At 41.1% G+C, this 12,177-nt stretch overlaps 1 protein-coding gene across 1 annotated transcript in view; it reads left to right on the forward strand.

Moving 5' to 3' along the window:
* ube2j1 (ubiquitin-conjugating enzyme E2, J1) overlaps nt 1–12,177 on the forward strand; it is a 40,150-nt gene that overhangs the window by 11,773 nt on the left and 16,200 nt on the right. Inside the window, exons 2-4 of the mRNA XM_084377804.1 lie at nt 5,140–5,213; nt 7,209–7,340; nt 7,902–7,986. Coding sequence (XP_084233930.1) covers nt 5,140–5,213; nt 7,209–7,340; nt 7,902–7,986 — 291 coding nt within the window. The remainder of the gene's footprint in view (nt 1–5,139; nt 5,214–7,208; nt 7,341–7,901; nt 7,987–12,177) is intronic.

Genomic DNA, 12,177 nt, shown 5'->3' on the forward strand with positions numbered 1-12,177 from the left:
CAACGACAAAGACATACAGTACATGCACACAGTGATTAGACCTCCACAGCTTTCACTTTCCTCCTCTCAGCAATGCAACACATGTGCTCTAGTCTTCTCCATCTTGATTTGCATTGACAGCACAGGCACAACAGACTTAAAACCAGCATATCAATCTGCATTTTTAGTTTTCCCTGACATTTTACTCTCCAGTCAAAATGACTGCAGCTTCTGTTGATGGTTAATAACTCATATTAAGAAGTACCTCACGTCACCTCCTGATTCTCCCCCCTCTTTTCATTCTAATTGCTGTCAAAAATGTTCTCTTTCTCTCTTTATTTCTTTTCAGAGCACTGCTGTCTTCTCTTTTGCATAACAATTGTGTGCTCTTATAAACATCTTGAGGACACTTTGGTTCTCCCAGCTACCAGCAGCTTGTATTTCTGCTTTTATAGGTACTTTAAGGAAGATATTGGTGTGTTTGCCAAACATTATAGTGCCAGTCCCAATACACCCCTTTCCCTTACCACTTAGCCCTCCTCTCCATTTTACACATTTACACCAAGGGGTATGATGTCCTGATTCTTGTTTGGTTAGAGGGGTAGGGTGAAGTGTTAGGGCTACATGGTCTCCAAACAGAAATTTTCAGAGGCACACTTCAGACTGAGGGTTATGAGAACTCTCTGTCATTTCAATGTATTATGGTCCTTTCCTTTATAACAAGCATACACCATTTGCTGCTAGTTTGCTGATGCCTCAGCAGCTAACTGAGCTAACATCATTATTTCTGATTTGTGTATGACAGTCTAGCATTTGGATGTGGCATATGATGCTCGAAATTTAACTGAAGTCCTGCAGCAGAGTTTCTGCACTCGAAACCACCTCTCTAGTATCAGTGCAGACTGGCAGGGTAGTAGCACAGGTTGCTGATGTATAAAGCGCCAGTTAATGAAGCGGTAATTCTTTTTGTTTTATTTGATGACTTGATTGATAACGGGGAGTTTTGATGGAATTGGGAGCATCCATGCTTTTCTATATCGATCAGAGAAATGGCAAATGGCATTGTGATGATACCAGGGTTACCATGGTAATGCAAGAGATGTTGTCACAGCTGAACACAGTAGATCAGAAGTGTCTGGTTATGTGAAATCTGAGAGTCTTGAACGGTTGTCCCATTTTATAGCAGGACATTTCGACCACTACTCCTTGTAACTCTGTTCTGAGGGGCAAGGGGGCACTCGAAAATGAGGGGTAGGAATAAAAATTGGACATGGGATTGAGCGAAGTTGTCCTGTTGTTTGTATACCTTTTCAAAATTTCCATCGTTTTTATCTTTCAGTTTTATGGTGATATCTTTTAGTTTACCTATTCACCTCTAGTGTTTCCCTGTAAAGGAGTATGACAGAATTTGAAAGTTCTGTACAAACAGCAGCTGGATCGACACATAGGATGATTACACTTACATACGTCACATTTGCGACCTTCCGGTTGTGGCTTAGTCTTTTTACCAGTCGGCTGCCCCGCCTACAGCTGGCTCAGCATTTGTGAATTTGAAATGTCATGTTGCCGGTCATGACGGATGGAGCTCTCACTGTGAAGCGCTGCAGCCGCATGTTCAGCTGTTCACAGATCACTGCACAGTTAAGCTTCCTGTCTGTTATTTAATTTGTTGGCTCTTATGTGCCGTGCCACATGGGCAAACAGCTTTGTTGTAATTTGGGTTTCCGTTGAAGCTCAACATTTTCAGGAAAACCAACAGATTGTCATTGATGAAGGTGGAATTATGTATGCATACTTATGTGGAGTGAGAGCAGAGATGACATTAGAAGCTGGAATCAAACCCACAGCAGTAAAGGCACATGCCATCCTGCCCAAGCAGTAACATTCCCGAAGCACATTATTTCATCATTCTGATGGAAATCAAGTTCGTCTTCTCTGTTTTGGAGTTGTCTTTCAGTGAAATAGACATCTACTATTGACAGCTGGCAAATGTAGGTAGTGATTTGCATTAAAGACAGAATGCAGACATGTCTCATTTCCTGTTATAAAATTTGGAAAACTTTTCGGAGTTTCATCACCCTGGGAGACAGTCGTCTGAAGGTTTTTGCAATGCAAAACTGCCAGAACATGAGGTGTATGTTGATCAGTTGTGGGCCAAGATGCTTTTGCAGGCTGATGCATGGAAGTCGAAATTTCCCCTTACATAGGATTGGTTTCTCATCTGCCCCCTTCTCTTAATAATTTTAAGCTTGAGTAAGACTGCAAGTACTCTGTGACCCCCTGCACTCTTGTGTAAACAGGCGGAGGTTGGGGAAGCCAAACACACACACACACACACACACACACACACACACGCACACACACACACACGTACAGACTCGTCCCCCATTCTCCTTGTGTATCCGATGTGGGATTACTGGGGTTGATTCACATCTTCACCGAAGAGTGTCTGTCCTCGGGCGGAATCAGACCGAACACGTGCCCCGAAAGCCGCGTGGTGTCAGGCCATCTCTCTGCTCCACTGCTTCACTCCCCCCTGCAGCCTGCACATCCTCTCAGCTCGCCTCGCCTTCATCCCTGTTATTTGCTCTCCCACCCATCCCCACTGCTGCCCTTCGTCCTCTTCTTGTGTTCATTTCACAGTCTCCATTTCCAGCTCAACACCCAAGCAGTCCGCACTCGATTGGATTCCAAACCAATTTTGCCTCCATGAATACCTCTTAGTTCCGCTTTCCTTTTCACAATTACTTTCCAATTTTCAGCCCCATCCTGTTTCCTCTTGCAGCAGGCTGGTAGCTGATAGCTGGAGCTCTAGTAGCAGCCCATAAGAGAGCAAAAGTAAGCAAATTGACCTTGCTGTCTGACAACGCAACAGCTCCTTTGAACTTGTGAAGAGCACTTTGTCAACATGAGGCTGAGACCGTGACATCAGCACCTGTTGTTGTGACTAATGACCTTGTGTTAAAGCATGATGGGATATTTAACCCCAGGTGTTGCCTTAGATGAACTCTAATGTGGCTGCTGTGAGGACTCACCTCTTGTACTCTGACTGCTGGCTGCAGCCTGGTAGTCAGCATTACATCAAGGAGCATCTTTGTGACCTTGGCTGCCAGGATGGTGAGTAACCCCCCCCCCCATCATCATCATCATCATCATCACCAGCATCAGCAGCATCAGCAGCTGGATGAGGTTGTTTGTATTCAGATTAACCCAGCAGGCCTGAGTGTGTTGTGGGCTGGGTCATCACACAAGGGTTAATTCCAGCAGATGTTTCTCTGTCGCCTCATTCTGAGATCGGTTGCGTCTGCACACAGACTAACAAAATGCCGCCATGGGTAGAAATTGACCCCTGAAAGACAAACAAGAAAAAAAAAAAAAAAGTGTTTACTTTCTCTCTGCCTTGTGCCTGAGTCACAAGTTCAGCTGTATTTGTAGCATGCAGCAGGATCAAGTCATCAGCTAATCATCTGCTCATCTTTTTTAAGCAACTAATTAGCAATTCTTCAATTTGACCACTGTGGCTTCAGCTCTGATGTGTCAATGCCTTTGCAATATGTACTGATACCATCAATAGAGTATATTCATCCTGTCTCTCTCTCTGCAGAGTGCTTTGCAATCACAGTTTGTGAGTTGTTATCATTATTGTAATTGATAGTAGTAAAAGTCATAGTAGTAGACGATAAGGCTGCACAATTAATCAAATTTATGATTTGCCAAATCACAATATGGCCCAGTGCCATCTAAATCACAATAAGCTGCACTTTTTCGTTAAGGCAAAATGTGTGACAAAACATCATTATAATGAAGTACTGCAGTGCTGCAGAGATGCCCTGGCCTACAAATTACTTATAAGAAAACGTGTTTGGTACAGACCCCAACAAATGCCACCTTAATGATTTTAATCATATTTTCCAGTGAAAATGAAAATTGTGAGGCAAAAATAGACATTTGCACTGATCGTGAATCATCTCCCAATGGTTATATTGTTTATCGTCATTGTTTTTCTTTTCGTGTGGCCCTAGAAGAGTAATTTGTAGTAAATAGTAGTAAATTGCATATAGATAAAAGCTGGATTCTAACAAAGGCCTGATAAAACACATCTGGGAGGACTAATAAACTTGGACTAATCTGATGGGCAATATGCAAAAATTTTCCAACCAGCCACTGCCACCCCTCACTGCAACGTGGTGTGTGTCCCCCACCCCTGTGTTGCTGGGAGTTTGCTACGTTTTTAGTTGAATAAAAAACAAAATAAATTCACAAAATGCCAAGAAATGAAATACTCTTACACTTATTTTACTTACAAAACAGAAGAATGCAACAGTACACTTTCTGAATTCAAGTTTTTCTCTTTTAGCAAACTAATATGAACTTACACACTTCAACAGAAACAAATAAAACTCTCCAAAATTGTCTGTTGACTGTTAATTCACCCAGTTAGATGCGAACAGGTAAACATGGAGGATGTGTTGAGTTTGCATCAACAGCAAATTAAAACAGGAGCAAAAAAGAAAGCTGGGAAAGTAACATGAATAAAATATGATGAAATATCTATATAAAACAAGGAAAATTGGGAACAATTATTGATATCTCCATGCAAAAATCTCTTGATAACTTGGCTATCTATATGTAGCATACCCTCAGTTCTGCCTCTCAAGTGTTAAAATCTGTTGCATCAGCCTCATTTTGTAATCATGCAGTATGTCAGTCCACACACCAAAGGCTTAGCAGGAGATTGTATGACTCCATAGTGTCTTGTGAAGAAACAGAAGTGCCAAAGGTGGTTTCAAAACAAGATTTTGAGATTGCACATTTGCAGCGTTTCTGTTTCAGCGCTTTTACCCGAGCTGTCTGAAGAGTGTGACAGCCAGTGTGATTTTTAGCAGAGACTTGTGCACTGCCAGTACATGAAGCCCAGTCCGTCTGCATGCTCTTCTCATCTGTCCGTCTGTGTTAACGTCCTGTAACCCGAGGGAGCAGTACATTCACAGCCCTCTGCATCTGGAAATCAGAAATAGCGGCATGTGAAAGTCCTGCATTGGAATTGTAGGGTTTCACACACACAAGGCATGGTGGTGGACTGCTTCAAATACTGAGAATGATTTTTAACCTGCATGTGCTGACCTCAGTTGTTTCTCTTTGTTTCCTTTGAATAACCAGCGGTAAAAAGACTGATGAAAGAGGCTGCTGAACTGAGAGATCCCACAGAGCACTACCACGCCCAGCCACTGGAAGTAAGTTCCTTCATAGTGCCAGTATATGTACCACATCAAACCACCTTAAGGTAAAGATGTACAGTCAATACAAGAAGTAGGCAAATTCTGATTTCATACAACTTTTTTCTTATTTTCTACTGAAGGTTTGTAGTTTTGTCCAATTTCTGTTACTGATAATAACTTTGTATTCACCAAAGTCAAAAGATGTGGGAACACGGTGACATCTCAAAATAAAAGCCCTCAAGTCAGACTCATTTGGAAGGGGGAAAGAATGAGAAGGGTACAGTGATTTCCTCAACAGTCATGGTAAACATCCATCACGGTTTACAGACCAACATTTTGTACTTTATTGCACTGTAATTGTCAAGGTGGAGATACTGTTTGACAGCGTTACAGCGTGACAGCATTCTTGCAGAAATAACAGGAGTTTTCCTTCATCAAATAATTTAAATATTGTTTATTTAACATGGCATAACATACAAAATGATTGTTCAAACTAATCTAACACCAATTTAAGCTCTGAATAGCTTTCTATGATGCATTATGTCACAACAATACAGTGTTGGCTTGTAGTTTTGAGAGTTGACTAGTGTACTTATCAATAATTCTGTGAAACCCCGATCATACAGCTGGAAACAGTGTAATTTACTCTTTGCAGTGATCGCAGGATGCATTGATTGTGTCTGTACATACATAGTTAGATTTACCCAAATATAGAAGTATTGGCTATAAAAACACAATTCAGGTCACTGACATTACAACAAAGCATATTGGGAACTGATGTGATGAGCTTTTGTTTGCTTGCAGTGACATGCAGTTATGTTAAGGTCTACACCAGGACACAGTGACATCACAAGTGGAGACAATTTGGTTCTGAAATGTTCTTCTACTTAGTTACTACTACTTAGTTACTTTTAAAATCATAATAGAGTACCGAGTACAATTTTAATTAATATCCAAAGCTTTCATTTTCACTTTTGTTGCCCATAAGACAATCAGATCACAAATGGGCCAATGAAAACGCTGACATACAGACAAAAAAGCTCCACAGCAGGCCGATGTTTGGAGAGGGGACCACAACCACTGAGCAGAACAGAGCAGGGTTAGTTTGGAGTAAATTAGACTGAAGATTTGGAGAAACAGAAACCCCTTTGGTTGAATGCCTGCTATTGATAATGCATTAAACATCAATGGTTAAAAAGTAACTAATATTCTGAGTAGCATTTGAGAAGAAAACTTTATACTTTTACTTAAGTATTATTTTAATACCGGTAGTTTTACTTGTAATTGAGTAATGTTTCAGTAATGCACCTGAGTAAGTTCTTCGTTACCTTGGGATGATTCAAACAACTGGCTTAGTGGGAGACCAATCACATAGTTTACAGAGAATTCTGGGATTGAACCCCTGTTTAGAGATCAGCTGTGAATATAAAATTAGAATTGATTACACACTGGTATAACAACATCAGCTCATCGAGAGAAGTAAGGGAGGCACTGAGGCAGAGAAGAAGATTTTGACTTTTTATATCTGACAGGAGCCACAGAATCTAAAATATTCCTGCAAGAGCTATTAAAGAAACCGTCAAGCTCCTCTACAGTGAGGCCCTGGTATTCATTGGTACTAAAAAATATGTTTGAGGTAGTAAAAGCTTGACAGAAAACAAGGAGAAGAGAGTGACTTTTAGGGGGTGGTAAAGTGAATCCTCCACACAGATTGATCATATACCTTCAAAAGGCAGTAAAAAAATGAAAGCAAAACCAAGCAAAAAGAGCCTGAATGTTAAAGATGCAGATTAATAATTTACAACACATAGCAATGTTTTCATAGAAATTGAATTTCTTTATTAATCAGAAACTTCTCAATTAAAAAAAATGCTCAACATCAGCACAACAGCTGCGTGGTAACGCTTCACAGGACACGTCATTGTCAGTGTTGTCACACAGTTGTGTCCATCCTGATGAATATATCTGTATGTAACATGTGCTCAATGTGACATGTCTTTCTTTCTGCAGGATAACCTCTTTGAATGGCACTTCTCCGTACGCGGGCCCCCAGATTCCGATTTCGATGGCGGGGTTTACCACGGCAGAATCGTGCTCCCCCCAGAATACCCCATGAAGCCCCCAAGCATTATTCTTCTCACAGTAAGACACTGACAAAGGCCATGTCTCAATCGCATCCGATTATTCTGCCGCTGAAGCGGAACAGGAAGATGTCAAATCAGATGATCAAAGAGTAGAAAATGGACGGCATGTCATTTAACCCTCAACCATTTCTGGTTGCAGCACACGAAGTGACAGTTGTCAGATCAAAGCCTGGGCTGTCATCACATTGTCGGAGGGAATTGTACTGGTTTTGTGGGAATATGAGACTGTCTTATTATATTCAGACAGCTGTATGACACCTGCACTAATGACAGGCTGATGAAAGCCAGAGTTCTCTGATTTGTAGTGACATACACTTTTTGATTGTGTCCAGCTACTTTTTCTCTTTTTTCTTTATAATGTTTCTTTTTCAGTTTGCATTTATTGTTTGAAAAATCGTACTTCTGTAAAATATCGGCCTGCATTTTCCTTTTCAACACTCTCAACTGTTTAAAACTTCCATGTCAGTTTGCTTGGTAATCTTTTGGCAGTGTATGTTTTATTAATGAATCACAACCCACTTATCCTCCTTTTACCTTATATTACTGCCTCTCCTCCTAGCCAAATGGAAGATTCGAAGTAGGGAAGAAGATCTGCCTGAGCATCTCTGGCCACCATCCAGAAACCTGGCAACCCTCTTGGAGCAGTGAGTATCCCAAGTAGTCCCAAGTTCTCTACATGTAGCTCATTCTCAAGGTAGTTGTTTCTCCACCTATAGGTAGAGATTGCTACCTATTGCTTTATTTCAGTGTGGAGAGTCTGGAAAAGTATCAATAATTAATCTTATTTGTAGAGCTCGAGAATTTGATCCATTGCAGACGTTTACAGCACAAGTATGGAAAACATTTGATGTTCCGTGCTTATGTGTCGGTACATGCACAGTTATTTTACTTATTGCATTCTAAAGAGAAATCTTCAATGACGAAATGAAATGACAGTGACACTGTTGAAATGATGCCCTTTGAGTTGCAAACAGGCTTTCCTTTTGAATCATCTGTGCAGGAAATGTTGAATTACAGTGATATTAACTTACAGGATAAGTTCACCCAAAAATGAAAATGTAGGGTCTTATTTAAAAAGTCTATGGCACTTGGCCTAAAGTGCATTGTGCGATTAGGGCGTGTTGTGGATATAATGGTTCGAACTGGAGCCACAAACCACCAGGAAACACAGGTTGCAATTAATTAATATTTGTTTATTTTCCCAGAATGATGTGCATGTTGGGTTAAGAATGATTCCTGGTTGATTGCCATGGTTCTAAAAGAAAAGAACCAAATTACAAACTTTGCCCAAACAAATTAGAAATACAGCTTTAAATTATGTTGAATACTTGCAAATTAGAATACAATTAATATTTCAAATAATAATAAGCTTAAGATATTTCAATCGCGGTACTATTTAGCAAATTATATCAAATGTTCCTCATCATATGTAAACTTCATAGTCCAAATGAAAAGATTACACACTACTTACAGTGAGGGATCCTCAAAGACACATAGCAACTCAGGTGAGCACCAACACACTCTCAGTCTGGTGAAAGTTTGGAGACAAAGAGGAGGAAGGCCTCATCCAGGCCTCTATTTATAAAGTGGGAGGAACGGTGGGAGGTGCTTGGTCTTCATGTCACAAACACTGACATGAAGGGGAACAAACAGGGCGTGTCAAATTCCCATGATCTGGTTAAACTTCGGATAATCTGGGCACAAAGTAAGGCACACAGCGCAAAGAGGTTGTATTTAGACTCTGTGGTTTGGGCGTTAGGTAAATTAAACCAAAATGTGTGTGTTGTCATCGCCCATTCCCTGTAAGAGCCGGCATGCTCCAGGACCTGCTGCATTGCTATTAAACAATAGCCCCATTCACACTGCCCTTTTAACATGGTAATCATGTACTGATACTCCGCCTCACTGTCTGTGTGAAAGTTACAGATGTAGAGAGGGGGGACAGTTTCGCTCCGGCTCTGATCCGCCTCCGGAGGTAGTATCAGAGCCGCAGCAGAGGCTGTGTGAATGGAAGAGCCGGCAGTGCGGAACACGGATGTGTCGGTCTGATGGTGTTCACAGTCTGACCTACACTTCAACCCACAAAGCAACGCTACAGGACCAAACAACAGCAATGTGGTAACTGCTAGTGTCTTTGGCAACTTATATGAGGAAAAAAAATACAGCAGTTATACACTGGAAAGTGTCTGTCATCCTGTCTGTCCTACCGACTCTTTGACACATTTCTGCCCGAAAAACAGCATCTGTCCCCGGCAGCAGAGCCAGGCAGCTCCCGCAGTTGACTGGCGGTGATTATGTGATGCCTTCAGAGCAAAAAACTTTAACTCACCATGTCTTTATCTCCTTCCACTATTGTGTTGTTGCAGTTACTGTCTCTGGCAACTTGTATGGAAAAAAATCACCGCGACTGTCAGCCCTCCTGACCTTCAGTGAACTTGAACCAAAACAGCATCCCTCCCAGTGAATGAGAGAGCCAGACAGGGTCCTCTGTTTACTGATGGCGATTATGTAATTATGTAATTTTGAGCAAAAAAGGTAACTTTGTCATTTTCAAGGATGCATGGTGGGTCAGGATCTCAATCACAACACAATCTGGACTCTGTGTGTGAGAACATAGTACATTAATTAACATGAAATACTAACCAATCCTGTTGATGAGTAAATTAAGTTTATCTGCTGTTCGTGCAAGATACATGTGATAAAAACATCATGGAAACTTTAATGCCTTCCCTCTCACAATACAGTATATATCTTTTATACAACATGAACCCACTCAAATCTTAAAATTCAGGTGATATGTAAAAAAATGTGTAATTGAAAAAAAGCCACGACCAAACTAATGCAAATCATGTGGTATTTCTGATGATTATTTCACTTGTGTGTTTGGGGTCCTTTTTTTTTTCTTAAATTTATCATGTATCTTTTGAGTTGGTCACTGCAAATTAATTACATGTTACATCTCAGCATGGGACTTTAATCAAGGGGAACTCAGTGGGAGACGGTGTGTCAAAAATCAATAACAGAATTATATCAGAGACAGGTTTGCTCTAAAGCTCTTTTTATCAACATTCTGCATGTCACATGGCTGGCCATGCCTTAGGGATTTGACTTCCCCTGCTGGGTTCTTAAAGTGTTGTGTACAAGTTGTGTCTCATCCTGTTTTGAATGAGTGCAGGAGGTCTGGTTGGATAATTGCACTGAGTTCCGTCACAGGCAGGCCAGCTGTAGTAATTCCAGGGTTATGCTTCCTACTGTGCTGCTGCTTCAGCCTATATGCTACGACTACATATTTAATACAGTCAAGTGTGGATCAGTAAAAGCTTTTTTGACCGGCCTGGTCTGTTTGTAGTTTGTATTTAAAAACAAGGGTTGCATTTTTGTTGCAGTATTTGAATGTCCGGTCCACAATAGAAAAATATGCACTTGGTGATGTATGGCTTGGATGCAACTGCTCGGCCATTCCATGAAGCTCTCTACGCACTGTTCTTGAGCTAATCTGAAGGCCACATGAAGTTTGAAGGTCTGTAGCGATTGACTCTGCAGAAAGTTGGCGACCTCTGCGCACTATGCGCCTCAGCATCCGCTGACCCCGCTCCATCGTTTTGTGTGGCCTACCACTTCGTGGCTGAGTTGCTGTCGTTCCCAATCACTTCCACTTTGTTATAATACCACTGATAGTTGACTGTGGAATATTTAGGAGCGAGAAAATTTCACGACTGGACTTGCACAGGTGGCATCCTATCACAGTACCACGCTGGAATTCACTGAGCTCCTGAGAGCGACCCATTCTGTCACAAATGTTTATAGAAACAGTCTGCATGCCTTGGTGCTTGATTTTATACACCTGTGGCCATGAAAGTGACTGGAACACCTCATTTCAATTATTTGGATGGGTGAGTGAATACTTTTGGCAATATAGTGTGTGTGTCTGTGTCTGTGTGTGTGTGTGTGTATGTATGTATGTGTGTGTGTGTGTGTGTGTGTGTGTAAACAGATGTTTTAATTTAACTGGATGTTTTCTTAATCCTAACCTAAGCACAGTGTTGTCACTGCACAAAATTGAAAATTGAGCCTCATGAAATGTAAAGTTGCAATGCAAAAAAAAATGAAGAAATGATGAAAACCAGGATCATGGTTTTACGAAAAAGCACATTTGAAATAACCTAAAATCCAAGAAATCTAATGCCCAACAAAAGGAAAAACAACTCCCTGAGTGTAGTTCTGATGGACTCAATAGATTACTAGAGAGCCTTGACTGCCGGCAGGTGTAAACAGTAGTGTGGTCAACGGTTGCTTTTACTAAACATTGTTTGTTGCTGTTGCCATGTGGGACATCACTTGTTAACCGCCCAACCTGTGGCAGAGTGCAACAGAACAACCCTAACCCTGTTTATGTACAGGTATATGTGTTTTCAGTGTTATGCTATCAAACAACATGCAAAATGATTGGGCAAAAAATGATGATATGCATAAATGGGTCTGAACACTCAAACCCAAAACAGTGTGCATGTGTGTTGTCAGTGTCAATGTTTGATTGTTATTGTAATTGAATTCAATGTGGACAACCTTTAAAATAGGCTTATCTTTTAAAGACAGTCAGATATAATGGGCTTCCAAATGCTTTATTCTGTATATTGGATAGACTGGAGCACAGACAAACCACAGCCCGTCATAACATAGACACAAACACACCCCCGACCCTAACCATATTGTAAAACGTGGCTTGTGCCAGCTGGAGTATGTGTGAGTACAGACGCATGGTGGATGTCCTCACGGAGGCCAGGGTAAATCCAGGCTTACGCTCAGAAAACAAAGCATCATTCCCACTTATGTAA

The sequence above is a fragment of the Pagrus pagrus genome, assembly GCF_965226575.1.
Source record: "Pagrus pagrus genome assembly, chromosome: 16".
Taxonomy (NCBI): Eukaryota; Metazoa; Chordata; class Actinopteri; order Spariformes; family Sparidae; genus Pagrus; species Pagrus pagrus.